Source organism: Equus caballus, chromosome 4 (assembly GCF_041296265.1).
Source record: "Equus caballus isolate H_3958 breed thoroughbred chromosome 4, TB-T2T, whole genome shotgun sequence".
Taxonomy (NCBI): Eukaryota; Metazoa; Chordata; class Mammalia; order Perissodactyla; family Equidae; genus Equus; species Equus caballus.
This window is the reverse complement of record NC_091687.1, coordinates 92387490-92403664: the sequence shown is the minus strand read 5'-3', so window position 1 is coordinate 92403664 and position 16175 is coordinate 92387490. Positions and strand designations below refer to the sequence as shown.

General features: G+C 39.0%; 1 protein-coding gene across 3 annotated transcripts in view; it reads right to left on the bottom strand.

Annotated features, from left to right (window-relative positions):
• The window catches only part of EXOC4 (exocyst complex component 4), a 738285-nt gene that overhangs the window by 64119 nt on the left and 657991 nt on the right, over nt 1-16175 (bottom strand). For all 3 annotated transcript variants that reach the window (XR_011438236.1, XM_023640178.2, XM_005609413.4), the window contains one exon: nt 3523-3664. Coding sequence is in view for 2 of the 3 variants with exons in the window: in XM_023640178.2 (XP_023495946.2) it covers nt 3523-3664 (142 nt within the window). In the remaining variant the exon portion in view is untranslated. The remainder of the gene's footprint in view (nt 1-3522; nt 3665-16175) is intronic.

Here is a 16175-nt window from a genome sequence, read left to right as displayed (position 1 = left end):
TCACTGAAGTTTTTATTGAGTACCTATTATGCAGCAGGACTATTGCAGGTTCTGGGCCATAACAATGAACAAGGCACACCTGATGCTGCCTTCTGGGCCCTAACAGCCTCCTCTGCAGTCACCCACTGTGGGGACCCAGAGCACTCAGCAGTCTCCCCTCTTTGAACATTATCATACTACAGTATAATGATTTGCTTGAGATGTGTCTTATTCATTTTGCACCATCAACTGTACAAACCAGGGGAAAAAAAGCTTGTTACTGTGACAAGGAAGGAATAAAGCGTGTCAACATTCACTCTCTGAGCTATACGTGGAGTGTTCTGCCTAGTTTTATGTACCATACTTCAACAAGAACAAAGACGAAAGGGAGCATATTCATAAGAAAGCAACCTGAATGTTGAAACTATGTTATATGAGGAGGTGAGGAAATTTAATTTAGAAAAAGTAAACACGTTTAGTGTTCTTAGTAAAAATAAGGAAAGATAATTCTGCATCCAGGACTCTAAAACTCAATCTTTTTGATATTCCTTCTTAAAATGATCTTTTTCTGTTTTTAAAATAATGCTGAAGGAGATTTAGCGGTGGGTGTTTCAGCACTGACTTGTTTCTCGTAAAGTTAATAAGTAATGCGTAAAGTATGTCCAGCATTATTAGGAATAGGACCGCCAAGATGTACAAAAATAAAAAGGGCACAATAGAGGTGAAGACTCAAATGTGTTGAAAATATCCCACTCGGAATTCACTACACTACAAGCAAATAATTCCTAATGTCGAACACCTCGTGCACCCACACAATCAATAGCATAAATTCTAGGAGCTGTGATAGTAATTAATTTGATGTTCCCTTGTCTTTCTGTGCAACCCAGGTAACAGAGGTATCAGAATGTTACTGGCTGATTTTTTTTTCTGTCTATTGCATTTATCTATTCATAGAAAACACCTGATTTATTTCACTGTCAGCTTGTAAATAAATAGAGAGCACATCTAAAAATTATCATAAAACAAATCAGAAAACATAGAGGAAAAGTCTTTATTTCTGGATAGCTGAATGTAAGAAATAAGATCAGAAATAATGATGAGTAAAATAAATTCCAAATCTGCAATGCTATTTCTTACTCCACTCACAAATGCTCACAAGCAATACAGAAGTAACTCATTGTACAAGATAATGAAGAATGAAAAAAGCAAGTGGCATACAAAAGAAGTGACATCGAAAATACATTATCAATTAGGCTTTGCCTGAGCACACCTGAAAGATATCCAAGTTCTGACTAGAGTCCAAATGTATGAACCAAAGTCCTGTTTACATTTTTAAAACCTAAATTTAGTAAAGACTCTAAATGAAAAGATACTCTATCAACTTTAATAATGTCCCATGATAATACAGGAGAAAATATACTACTGTACCCTTTCTGATCCTGAGGTTTCTGATCCTGAAGTTTCAAAAGTATACATCCAACTGTCTGTCTGACATTGCTACCTTGATATCTAATAAGCATCTCAAGCTGCATGTCTCCAAAACGGAATTCTTGATGTCTAGCCCTCCCCAACCTCTCCCCGCTCTGTCTTTCTCAGCTTAGTTAATGGTCCTGGCATTCACATAATTGCTCTGGCCCAAAGCTTGTGGTTTTCCTTGAATCCTTCTTTTCCCTCACTGCCACCAGCCCCTGTGCCCAATCCAATCTATCAACAAATGTTATCAGCTCTACCTTCAGAACACATCCCAAATCTAACGCTTCTCACACCTTCACCTCCGCCACTCTGGTGCTCATAACTGGTCTCCACTGGTCACTCTGTTTCCATTCATATTTCTCCCTGTAATCCCTTTTCCATACAACAGCCAGAGTGATCTCTTAAAAATAGGAATGAACGAATTGATGAATCTCTCTCCTCTGCTTTAAAACCTCCCATGGATTCTTAATGCACTTAGAATAAAATTTGAACTATTCACTTGGTCTGTAAGATGCCACAAGGTGTCGGGCTCCATGACCGCCACATGCTCAGGCTCAGCCTGCCTCTTTACCTGTCCCTCCACTCCTCCCCTCTCCTTGTTCACTGGGCTACAATCACATCGGATTCCTCTCTGTTCCTCAAAACTATCAAGCTTGATTTTTGTCTCAGGACCTTGTGAGTGCTGCTCCCTCTATCTGAACTCTTTTCTGGTAGGTCTTTGTACAGATGCCTCCTTTTTGTTGCCTTGTCAGTTTCTCTGACCACTCCATCTAAAAAACAAAAAAACAAATCCTCCTTTCTAGTCGACCCCAGCCGCTCTCTGCACTGTCCAGTATGACAGCACTAGCCGCATTTGGCTATCGAGCACTTGAAACGAGACTAGTCCAAATTTTGATGTGCTGTAAGTGTAAAATATGCAGACTTCAAAGGCTTAGCGCAAAAAAATGCAAAATCTCATTAATAATTTTATGTTAATTACACATTAAAATGATAATATTTTGGACTACTGGGTTAGATAAAATATATTTTACGTTTCCTTCCACTTTCTCAAGTGTGACTATTAGAAAACTTAATTCATCTGTGTGGTTCACATGTGTGGCTCACCTTATATTTCTATTGGATAGAACTGCTTGATTCCATTATGCTATTTTGGTTTTTTAGTTGCACTTATCTGAAATTTTCTTTTTTGTTTACTCATTGGCTGTCCTGCGGCCTCCCTCCACCCTCTGCCCCCTCAGTAGAATGTAGTTCCATGACAGCAAGGACCTAGAGTGCTTTTTTTCATTGCTGTATCCCAATTTTTAGAGCACAGCCTGGCACCAAGAAGGCATTCAACAAATATTTATTGAATGAGTAAATGAATGATTGAAGATTTCCTAGTCCTTTCTTCCTACCATTTCCAGAGGTGTGATAATAGCTAATCAGAATATTATCATCAGATAAAAGCTAATCAGAATACTCTACAATGCAGAGGAAGGAATAAGAATCCAAGAGTATGGCATCTTTGAAACTATTTTCTTCAATTATCATTTAACTTAATCTCTTCAATTGGGTTTTAAGTTCTTGAAGAAAGGGATCATGGTTCTTGCATCTCTATACTCCCTCCTTGATTAGCAGAGTTACTTAGTAAAAATGTCAGTGATAATCAAGTCACCATAACTGCACAGCTACCACATGTGACCACTTACTATGTGGCAGGCATTATACTAATTATTTATTATTTCATTTACAAAGTCTATAAGTTAGGAATTATTGTTTCATTTTTAAGACAAAGAAACAGGGTGAGTAAAGTTAATTAACTGCCTTAAGATGGCCTAGCCAGCTGGTAGAGACATTCAAATTCAGATCATTCTGATACAAACTCTGAATCACCATATTCACAATACAGCATGTGCTTAAAAACTTTAACAGTGACTGAATAACACTAAAAATCACTTTCAGTGTAAAAAAGGCACAATGTCAATAATAATCATAATCAAAAATTATGGTGATACTCTCCAGAAATAAGCAAGGGATTTATGACCCACAGTGCATGTAAATCACAAAGTCTTGTACTTGGCTGTGTCATACCTGACTTCCAGATGTAGGACCAGCAAGCAGCGGTCAGCCATATCCTGGAAAGATCTGGCAAGTTCGCTCAGAGTCTGCATGATCTGCTCTGACACTGGGGGGAGGTCCATGTTCACGTGGCTCTCTGGAGCAGGAGACATCACTAAAAGAAGGGGTGAGGACAAAACACCAAGCATTTTATTAGATGCCTACAGGTTTTTTTGAAATGACATATTATTTTGTTGCTCATCATGCTGTTTTTACCAATTTGGCTAATGCTAGTGTTGGCAGCATTAGGCATCCAAGACATGTTGGACTATTTTTGTACTTGATTAAACACAGAAGCCCAGCTGATTGTCTTGAATCAATTCACAGAATGATAGAAACAGAATCTCAGAGTTGGAAGTGAACTTAGAAGTCAGTCATCTGGGCCCCTCACGAGGTCTATGCTTGTACAATTTGTACATCTTCAAGTGGCTGTTCAGCCTCTGGTTGCACATCCACACAAACATTTGTGAAAGGAAACTCAATAGCTTTTGAAGCAGCCTATTCCATTTCTGAAAGATTTGACCGTCTAGCATCAAGCCATATCTGTCCTCATTAACTTCTAATCATTGGCCCAGATTCTACCACCCTTGCAATCATTCTCATGTGTGTCAGTACTTCAAGTATTGAAGATATCTCTTTTGGCTTCCTTGAAGTCTTCTCTTTTCCAGGCTAAACGTCCCCAGTTTTCCAACTACCTTCAAATAATCAGACTGAGTCATTTTACACTTCTCATAATTCAGCAAAAAACATTCTAATGGTTCTATATTTCCCTCAAAATGTGGGATTCAAGACCAAACATAATGAATACAATAGAGTGGGCTGCCTTGACTAGAAAGACTGATTAATTCTCTTGTTCTAGATGCCAGGCTGCTTGCATGTCAGCCTACAATCTTCCAGGCGTTGAGGGGAGAGGCGGTGTGTTGTATTCTACTTTAACTCACAGAGAGCTTGCAGTCAGCTAAAAGCCTTAAAAAGGTCTTTTTGGAAAATTTGATAAAGCTACTTTCTATATCTCTCTCAAATAATTGATAAAATATTTAACAGTACTCCAATATTTTCTTCAGGAAAAATACCAAAGAGCAAAAATGTGAACTATGTTTTTTTTTATGTCTAGACTTCTTTTCTCAAAGATCACCAACAATAATTTGGCAGTTTCATTCGAAAGCTCTTTTGGTTCTCTAGAGCCTCAAAGACTGGCTTTGAGTCTTGGCTCCACTACTTACTGATTATGTGACCAAGAGCTAATTACTTCTATTCTGTCTGCCTCAGTTTCTTCTTCTGTAAAACGGAGATAATAGTACCTACAGCATGGGGTTGTTGGGAGCATTGAATGGGTTAATGTAGACAAAACACTTAGAACAATAGTATATAAAACTCAATGTTAATATACATAATACACGCAAATAATTATTATTATTCTTTAGTATGTGATTTGTCTAGGTTAAGTGTCTTAAGATCAATTACAGCAACAAAGTACTTAAAAGATAATTCTATCCATCTTGAAGTTCAATTTCCATTTGTCAGTATTTTTTGCTTTTCCACCTGAAAATTCTTCTCCCTATCAGAGGATGCAGTGTCCTTTGGAAGAGGGCTCCCCGGACTTAGAGCACATGGCATTTGGTGAGGTACTACTGACTAACGCAGGAGGTGTTCACCTTACAGGGTAGGGAGTCAACATCTGGCTGCAGCAGTATCTACAGTTACTGGCTTTCAGTGCTGCGTCTATTCCTAGACTCTGCCAAGCCCAGAGGAGAGCCCAGAGGGATGGTCAAGACTTATAAGGCCAAGTGGAACCAGACTTTAATAAATTAAAATACCACACAAACATTAAAAAATGAATTTTGTTCAAGGGAACTGACGTGTAAGGAAGAAGAGAATGTAGTGACGTAGATTTAAAATTTTACCAGCCTTGGCAGCATCTAAGATATTCACTAACGTGATTTGCAGGACTGGATGTGTGACATTACATGTCCTCTCTAATTTAACATCATTCAAGTTGTTTGATTGCCAGGTGAGATCACCGTCTTCATAATGTTTCCATTTGGCAGGATGTACGAAAGCAACTGTAAGTCAACATTGTTCTAATATTTCAAAGCATTTTAGGGCTTTTGAGCCTCTGGATTCCTCTGTTGTGTGACGCTAACTGTGGCATGGTGAGGTATCTATACAGCAATGAAAAGAGGAAGAAATCAGACTTTGAAGAAATCAGACTCGAGGTCTGAGGTCCAAAGCTATACCATGTAATCTCCCAAACCTTATCAAAGGCATTCTGGACAAATTCCACCAAGAAAGTTAAAAAAGTCTCCCTTTCTTATTATAGAAATATACAATTTCATCATGTGTAGCCAATGACCACTGCCAAACCGTGCAAATTAAAAAAAAAAAAAATCCAAGTAGAGGAAGTTAACAGCAAGATAAGCAGCCAAGATAAAACTTGCAAAGATTGAGGTAAAAGTAGTTTAGAATAGCATCATGCTGTACATTTTGCTCAACCATAATCTAAAGCAAAAACACATCTTAGTAAAGCAGCATGAAAAATTATGCCCAGAACACTTTTGAAAAGCTGGCTTGTGAATTCCTCAGGGTTGACTGAAATTTACGAAGTTTTCTTAACAAGAAAGAATACACTGAGCACAGAAATGCTGAGCACTGCAAAGACAACACCAAACAATTAACTAGCTCTTAAATGTCAAATGGAAATCTTCAAAAAAAGCAATGCTGACAGAATCTGCTTGGGAGATTATAGTCAGGATAGGAGGTTACTGGACACACACATGCACACACATTTGCACATACCGTTTTAGAGGCTATGATGGCTGTTATATTTATCTCAGGCATTGCTCTTCACATTGCCAGAGCCCACATATGTTGGGCTTTAAAAATATTAGTACTTGATCATTTTATCAAGATATGGACTTTGAGCTGTTTTTCTAATGCTGTGGATCGGTCATATCAGATCATTCATATTATCTTTGTTCCTCTTATAACCATTGCATAAAAGCAGGCATTTTTGATACTCCTAGCTAACTCTTTGCAGCGAGGTAACTGCAGCTTTCTGTACTAAATTGATTGGTCTATATGAGGAAGCTGAAACTTGTCTCTGGCGCAGACACTGCTCGTTAGGTGAACCAACTGGTATTTCCTTCCAATTCTCCTTCGCTCATTAAACTATAGACTCTAAAAAGCTACACGTTTGCATTCCCAGCTTTGTTCGCAGCTAGACTTGGCCATGTGTCACCATCTGACCAATGACCCTCTAAGTAGATTCTTCTGTGGCAACTCGATCTAACCCTAGGATAATCCTGCAACTCATCTTCTGACAGGGAAACAAAAGTACGGATTGTTGCCACTAAAATTTTCTGGATTTTAATTTCAAAAAGGTCCTCAATACCACTTGTCAATCCTTCACTAGTTTTTGGCTAGCTCTTTTCCCTTTCTCAGCAACTTTCCCAAATTCATGCTGCTCTCCCCAGGCTTTTTGTCCTTCCTACTCTCTGTTACTCCTCTCTCGAGGACCTCAGATTCTTATTAAGACTTCACAAGAACTGTCAACACTTGCTGTCTCTGTCCTCTTGCCTTCTACTAACTCTTCCATGTGCCATAATCTGATTTCTGCCTTCACTTCTTTACTAAATAACTATTCTGATAATTGTCATCAATGCTATTCTAATTGCCAGATCCACTGGGCAGTTCTCAGTCCTAATCTCAGAAAGGCTCTCCGCTACCTTCAACGTGACTGGCCATCTCCTTCTCGAAAGTCTGTTTCATACGGCACCATATTCCTCTGGGTGTCCTCTTACCCCCCTGACATTGTTACATCATCTTCACAGTGCCCTTCACTGGGCCCTCTTCCTTTAGCCCACCCATAAACGCTGGTGTTCCCAGGGACTTTTTCCTCTATTGGTCTCCCTTGTCATTCTAAATGGTCTCTAAGGGTGAGCTCATCCATTTTCACGGTTTTTGCTATTATGGAGGAATTGATGATTCCTGAACTTCATTTGATCAACTGTTTGCAAGCTATCTTAACCTGTATATCCCACAGGCATCTCAAATGCAATGTGTTCAAAACCAAACTCATTATCTATCCTTAGCATCTGTTCTTTATCCTGAATTCCCTTTCTATCAGCAGTATAGTAATCTGGGAATCTCAGCTGCAAACGTGTGAGCAATCTTTGAATCTCTCCTCTCCCTCACTCTCCTCAGCAAAGACTAATTTTTCCAACTTTATTTCCTAAATGTTTTCTTAATATACTTTGTCTTTTCTATGTCTACTGTCACTTTCTTTTTTAGCCCTCATCTTTCCCATGGACTACTATAATAGGCTCCTGACTGATGTCTTTGCCTCATGCCTGGCCCCTGCCTTAATTCAATCCTCCATATTTACCTAATTAAATGTGAGTTAGACAAAGAAAGTTATTTATCTAAAAGACAAATTTGACTATGTTAATTTCTTGTAAAAATAACATCAATGTTTCCCATTGCTTATATAATAAAGTCCAAGCTCCTTAGCAAGGCTTTCCATGATTTCTAGTTTCTGCCCAACATCTCAGTTTTTCTCCATCTTTCACCACTCTCTCTTTCCTCTTCAATTTCTCCCCTCCCCAACCCTGGCCCTTTGACCCACCACTCTTTTAAAGTACATTCCCTAAACATATCATGGTGTTTCAGGATTCTATACCTTTGATGGCTTTTATTCTTCTTTCTATACTATTCATGCTTTCTGGCTTACAAAGCCTTTCCTGGGGCTGGCCCAATAGCCGAGCGGTTAAGTTCACATGCTCCGCTTCAGTGGCCCAGGGTTTCACGGGTTTGGACCCTGGGTGCTGACATGGCACCGCTCATCAGGCCCTGCTGAGGCGGTGTCCCACATAGCACAACAAGAGGCACTAACAACTAGAATATACAACTATGTACTGGGGGCTTTGGGGAGAAGAAGAAGGAAAACAAAAAGGAAGATTGGCAACAATTGTTAGTTCAGGTGCCAATCTTTAAATAAAGAAAAAAAAGAAAGCCAGAAAGCCTTTCCTCATTCTTCACGCAGGGTCATTGGCTCTTCTGGGTGTTTTTTGTTTTTTTCCCCACATAAATTTACTATAGTAGTTATCATATTCCATTGACATTGTTTATCAATATGTCTCCCTCCCAGATCATTAACTCCTTCAGGGCAGGGATTATATATGCATTCCTATTTTGAAGGCCGGTGGAATAACCGGAGGCATTACAGGAGCTCAATCAATGCTATAATAATTAAGCTGAACAAATGACTTAATTGACCAAAATAACATGGCAAATAATTCAAATAATAACAGACTGATAAAGATCAGGAAAGAGAAAGAAGAACTTGCCATTTACAACTATAATTTTCTCCTTAGTTTCTTGAGTATATTCTAGGGACTGAGTGGGGATGTGGAAGTAGTTCATCATGCTGGTTTCCTGGGCTATCCGGGGACCTTGCACAAGTACAGTCTGAAGCAGTTCTGGTCAACCCTTACAATCTCAACACCTTCCCTGTAAACTGTGTTGCCTTTAGAAGTTACTTTAATTTCATGAGTCCACCTTGATGCAGCAGAGATTTGAGATCTCTCTTTTTCACTGACATAAAATTTCTGGCATATCAAATACTCTGCATCTCTCAAGGAAAGCCAACACACTAACTGTCATGGAGAAGCAATCAGCCTAGGACATTAGGATGTCTCAAGTGCTCCCACATCCTAATATTAACCAGAATGAAATCTGTTTAGGTCTTAAAATTAGTCAAAATTGGACTCATTCAGACCCAGAAGAGCATCTGTTTTCAAGGATGCAGCTGCTACACTTTCAACGGCAACTTACTGTGACTTCTTTAATTGATTCATATGAGGATGTCCTTGTGCATCTGCAGTATTACCTAAAATTGTTACAATATTAGCTTAGACTGGTATCAGCTGTCATGAAAGTGATAAATTGAAAAGGGAAAGATGGTTATCATGGCAGTAAAGAAAGGTGAGCGCTGTGAATTCAAACATTTTAGAAGATGGAAAAAGACAATAAAGAATGATCCCATGAGATTTTCTCACTGGAACATATTTTAGAAGATCAAATTCTGGTACAATCATTATTTTGGACTCCTCTTCTTACTTGTACAGAGAAATGAGACCACATAATCTTTGCTTGAACCCAGGATAAAATTATTTAATTTCCAATCTTCCGTTTTCCTATTTAGAAAATTGTGGCAATAGCATTTTTCTAACTCCTAGAGCAACGTGTTATTAGGTTTTGTAAATAATTTTGAGATGCTTTGATGTTGTTACCCAGCTGACATTTTTTAAAATAAAGATAGGAATGCTGATTAGTTCTGTGACAATAAGAACTCATGGGGCTTACAGAGTCAATGGGGGCTGTGACAGCAGACTCTCCATCTAACCCATTTGCTCTCCTTAAATGCCTGTGGGATATGCTACTATCATCTAACACTGGGGTAGGATTTAAAAGTGTCAGACACTATAATACCACAGTTGCAAGTTGGAACTTTAACACCAGCTAGTTCTATCCTCAGCTTTCTTAATTTCTCTGTACCACTATCCCTACTTTCTATTCATTCTCTTGAATTATTTGCAAACTATATAAGTTAACTGTCTCCCACCCCAGTGCTTTGTATACAGTAGGCACTTTCTAAATGTTCATTAAATAAATTATTTATTTATGAACGGAATGAATAGATGATCTCCCTATGCTAAAGTATCTACTGTCTTATTAAGCATCTAATGTGAATTTTCTTAAGAGAGAGATGTTCTTTCCTCCCTATCTAAGTCAGTTACTACAAACTAAACTCTTTTTGATCTTTCTCTGTCCTGAGATACATTTTTAACACCTAGCTATTCTTCACCAACAGTTCTAGCTTTAGACACTATTATCAAGCCAGTTATTTAGTCTCTCTTTCCCACTCTCCAAACGATCTATAACCTAGTTGTAAGCTCTTTTGTTTGACTTCTACATAGGATGAGCGTTATCTAACAAACATGTTTGGTAGGTTCTCTTCATTTTGCTTCTTATTGCAGAAGCAATAATTCTTCTGTCCCCAAATAATAACTATTTCTTTTCAGTCTAGATTTCCCTAGAAATTTTGGGTTTGAACTAGCAAAGTCAATTGATTTTGAAAACCACAACACTGACTCAGATTGTTCCTTGTCCCACAGAATTACGATTGCAAAGGATGGGGGTGTATTGCACATTACTCAGATTTGACTCCGTACATGCATACACACGTGTATAACCAGCTCTGGAAATACAGCCTCCTCTCTGAGACATAACACCCAACCAATGAATCCTTTTATATCTAAAAGCTATGTAGCAAGAATGGCAGTCATCAGTCTTTTCATTGCTGCCTCTGGAAGGAAGCTCTCTTTTGTCCATTCTCACAGGGGAAGAAGGGCAAATGGAAGGGACTTTTGAAAAACTAGGGTGGGGAAAAGTGGAAGAAATTCATTACCAGGAAGAAAAAAAGAGATAAAGATGGGGAAACAGGAGGATGAGGTGAAGGTGTCTTATTTATATTTGCTTTTCTAGGGTCCATTCCCCTAATTGATAATGTGTTTATTACCAATAAAATAAAATAAAATAAAATGCTTCCACCACGTTACAGGAGGCAAACACTTCTTTTCTGTGGTACAGTTATTTAAATGATCATGTGTTACATCTTTTCCCTCTATTAACCATAAGACAGTGGGCATTATAACTTCCTAGCGTTCTTTTGGACATCTCTCTCTTCCTCTCCTCCAAAATGTCTTATATTATCCTAACTATAGACAGTGACTCTTTGGGGGAAGAAAAGATAAGCCAGTCCTACTCACTGCCCAGTCTAATGACTTGGATGTTCAATGACATTTGTTTGAAAATGTCTTCTTATGAGGCCCCCCCAACCCCATAAAAGACCAAAGATGAAACTTTTATAAAGAAATTAACTTTAAGGATGCTTCTTAAGAGTAAATTTTCATCTCTATGAAACCATACTCTTTCCTGCTGCTCCCCAGAGGAATACAGTTTATTCTTTCACTTTTTATTACCTCTAGAACACATTTCTTAACAACTCAAGCCTCCTTTTCCTCATCTATACAACTCAGAGAGTTGTTGTGAGGACCATGTGGGGAATGTGGCCCCTAACATGGTGCCTACCGCAAAGCTAGGGACAATTCTCTGAACTCCTGTAGCACCCTGCCTCCCCCTAATGGCCTTAGCACAATTCATCTTGCACTGTACTTGCCTAAGGCATCCCTGGCAGACTGTGAGATCCATGAGAACAAAAGCAATAACATATTCTTCCTGTCATTTCTGATAGCATATAGCTCTTCCTTACACTCAGAAATACTGCCTGTTGAATATAATCTTTAAGTTAAGGACAAATCAAATAATTTTATCTCCTTTTTTTCCCATTATATCTTCACAATGCCTTTAACCTAACGTCCTCTCAATAGTTCATTAGCCTGGAACATTATTCTATTTCAGAGTGAGAAATTGAAGCTCCAGAAAAGCTATGAATGTTTGAAACTGAAGAATTATTCCAAATATTGATCCACATAGGAAAACAAAGGAAATGTGTATAAGACCCACTGTGAAGAGCAAAACAAAAATAAGAAACAAGGTAACAAATGACAGCTGTTCCCTTAAGCTACCACAGGAGAAGAGGCCAATTCTGAGCCAACAGTATGCACTGCACACTGCACAGTTCCGTGGAAGGAAAATCCCACCCAGTTATGAACCACTGCTTGAGGGTAACAAGCCTGAGCAAGCCCCAGGTCCTCCACGACATTTCGCTTTAGGCTCCTATCTCCATGCAGCGCAAACCAGCACAGACACACGGTCTTTCCACCTTGTGAGTGACACTACAGACCTCAGTCTCTTTTGGTCCTCAGGGCAAACACTAAGATTGATTTTTCTTTTATTCCAAATAATCCTCCCTGAGGCTTGGTAAAAACCTAATCATCAACTAAAAAGGCGTGTGGTGTGGCCAATTCAGCTCCTGCCAGATATGAAAGAGAAATGGAGGGAAAAAGCTAATGAACAGCTCTAGTCCTTCTGTCGAAAGGCACTATTGTAGAGCTATATTAGATTTCCATGGACTTTGCAAGCTTTTTGTATTTCTATAAAACCCCACATCAAAGAGCATCTTAAAGTGTTAACAAATACTTAACCAGATATTTTAGGTGAATGAGCGACACAGATTTAAGTTCTAACAGAGTTTTAGAGAGAAAAATATTACATGGCAAAGAGATAACATTTATCCCTGTGTTCAAACAGGAGCCTTACAGCTTTAGCATTTGTAAATCTTCCAAAGAGCTTTAGGGGATGGCTTATTCATGGGGTAAATTAGAAATATTGGTGCCCTTTACAAATGGTGAAACTGAACCAAACAGAAATAAAGCACGTTTCCCAATACGACACAGCAAACAAGTGCAACAAATAAAGACAGAACTAAAGGAATTAAGTTGAAAGTCCTATATGGGGTCTCTCTTCAATTTAACTTTTTCCAGTCGCCTTTTTTCATGAGCGTCCTGTTCAGGCAGCTGCATCATTCATAAATTTAGGCCCAACTTGAGAAATCAACTTCTTGACGGAGAGCGGGTACAACCTCACAGTTATCTTTGCCTTTCCAGTATATAACGCAGCTTCTGGAACCCGCAGGTAAGTATCAAGTACAGTGAACAAGAAGGTGCCCTTTGGAGACAGATAGACCTGAGTTCAAATTCTGACTTTCTCACATCCCATTTGGGTGAACTTCTCTAAAACAGATTCCCCACCTGTAAAAGGAGATCATCATACCTACCTCACCGGATTCAGATGATTAAATGAGAAAATATATAAATGCCTAGAATAGCATTTGACACACAAGTGCTTAATATATGGTAGTTACTATTACTACCCCTACTAGTATTTATCAATGAAGATGTGTTGAATGAATAAATAACAAAAACACAGTTTCCTTCTCCTCTATAGCTTTAAGTAGCCTTTGGAACAATAAGAGTACCTTATATATTTAATGGCGAAACCTGATGAGCTACTGTGACTGCAGAGCAAAACAGGGAGACTCCTGGAAACACTGGTCACCCTGATCCTATCACTGTGTGGACAACACACAGACAACTGACTTATCCGGAAGACAGAGGTGACCCTGCCAAGAACACAGACGATCACCAAGACTAGCTATGCAGTTGGTGTCGGCTCCCTTTGAAGCACGTTGGAAGTAAGAAATAGAGAGAGAATTCACTTGCTAACACATGGTGCAAGACTTTCAGGTGTAAATCTTGCTAAGAGAATTTCTGGTCATTGAGGACAAGTGTGGCCACTGCTCCAGTATGAGGCAAAGACTACAGTTAAGTGCCTCCTCTTTAATTTCCCTTGTGTCAGATATTCCCTGTGTGGGCTAAATTGATGCATTGCTGCCATACACATATTGACTAATGCCTTGTGAAGGTTTATAATATACAGCTATATTTCTGTCTTTATACATTAGTAACACATGAATGCTGTTCACACATCCATTCTAGTTTTGTAATATAATCCCTAGAATAATTAACAGTTTAGATAGATGCTTCCAGAATCAACTTCCCTAAAAACCAAAAGATTAATAATCTGTTTTTATGCCAGCTAAGGGTAAGCTACATAGAGAAGCAATCATTTATCTATCAGGTGATTATACAATTTCAGGATATTGCCTCAAAATCTAAATAATCTTCTTTCCCTAAGTAAAAGAATATGTATTCTCATATTAATTATGAATCCAATTTTCCTGCCTACAACATTTCTTTTGATTGACTACCTATGTTTAGGCTCAGAAAACAGTGGTTAAATTCTGTCTCAATCACTTACTAACTGAACCACCTTGGGTAAACTGTGAAACTCTGAACTGGGGCAATAACAGTTTCAGCCTCAGAGGGTCATTGTAAGGATTCAATGACGTAACACACACAGAGCATTTAGAACAATGTTCAGTGCACAGTAAGCACTCAGTAATCTAAGCTATATGGTTGGACCTCATAGTGGGAGCCTGGAAGATTGAAACTCCCAAACTCATCTCCTTACTCATCAAAACACCTTGGAGAAAACCAGAGAGCTGTGGGCTTCGTTGTTCACGTGGCTAATGGACAGAAAGGATATGGCATATTGATATATTGAGACATTACATTGTGTAAACTCATGACATTTTAACCTTAAAATAAGGAATCGCAAAAGTATGAGAACACTACAGAATTCTGGCAATGTTCAAATCAGGGAGACATCCAAGAGAAAAAAGGGATTAAGGGTGGCAGGTTTAAATTGTATCTTTTCATCCACAAAAAGGGGGAGAATGACTTTCTCCAGAGTAGCCAATTCAAAAAAAAAGAGGTGGCACTTCAGGCAGGCACGAGGAAGTGGTAGTTGGTGGGAAGCAAGGAATGACACTAAGAAACAGCTTGGGAGGGGATAACACAGTGTTTCTTACATTATTTTGAGGGAGGAATGACAGGGACCTCTCTTTTCAAGGACAGGAAGCCTGCAGAGCTTGGTTCTTTAGCAAAGTGAACTTAGGCATCATCTTAGGAATTCAAAAGGGTATTCAACAAAGCTTTGAAATCGGGTTTTTGAGAGATCAGGTCCACCTTTCTCACACAGGGTCTGAAAGTTCATGTTTATACTTATATTTTGACTCAGCATTTATTCCATGGTCACAGTTTACTTTCCCCCTGCCAAAGGCACTAGGAAGAGAGAGGAGAACAAATACACACGGGTGTGTGTCCCTGTGGTATAGTTTAGGGTTAGGAACGATTATAGGGAGTAACGATTATGAATCTATACAGCCCATGAAATTTTGACCTGGAATGGTAGAAACTGTTATTTTCACTTGAAGAGACAGAAATTGTGTTATAAATTATTTCAGTATGCACATAAAGACACTGACAAGTCAGGTCTTCCATTAAGGCTAAAAGAGCTGAATCGGGCTTATTTTGGAACGACGTTTTTTTTCTATTTACTACCATAGGAGACTTGTTATTTTATTTGCTTTCTTGGGAATATGTTCCCCTTGATATTACCTTAGATAAATCTGATGTAGAAAGTGAGACAGGCGAATACCCCGTGCCCTTGTCTGCCGTCAACTCGGCACCATCCCCAGCCCCTTTCCTGGAAGCACAGGAACTACAATTTCCAGCTTCTTGCCAGCAGGGTTTCGAGTTTAGACTCTGCCAGTGAGAGGCACTCCCAAAAGATGTGGAAGGCAAACAAAAAGGGAGGCGTTATTTTCTTGCAGTGGTAGAAAGATGCTCAGGCAGATGGCAAATAATAGGCTTGCAGTAGCTTCCAGAAGAGCTCCTGCAACAGCTGCTTCCTCACTGCAGGTAGGAGAAACCACTGGTGCATTTCCTGCATTTCCTGTCAGTCGGCAGCTAGTTTCCTTGCTCTTTGCTTCTTTCCAACTGTTTTCTAATCCCGTTTAGCAATTTTTAAAACATCTAATTCCTTGTATTAAATTCCCTCTTGCTAAAATGGTTTCTGTTTTCCTGACTGAGCTCTGATGAATAAATACAACCTTCTGAGGTATTTCTGAGCTATGGCTACTCAGATCTCAGAGAACATCTGGAGTAGGAAGAAGGGAGACGAAGGGTCACTAAGAATCC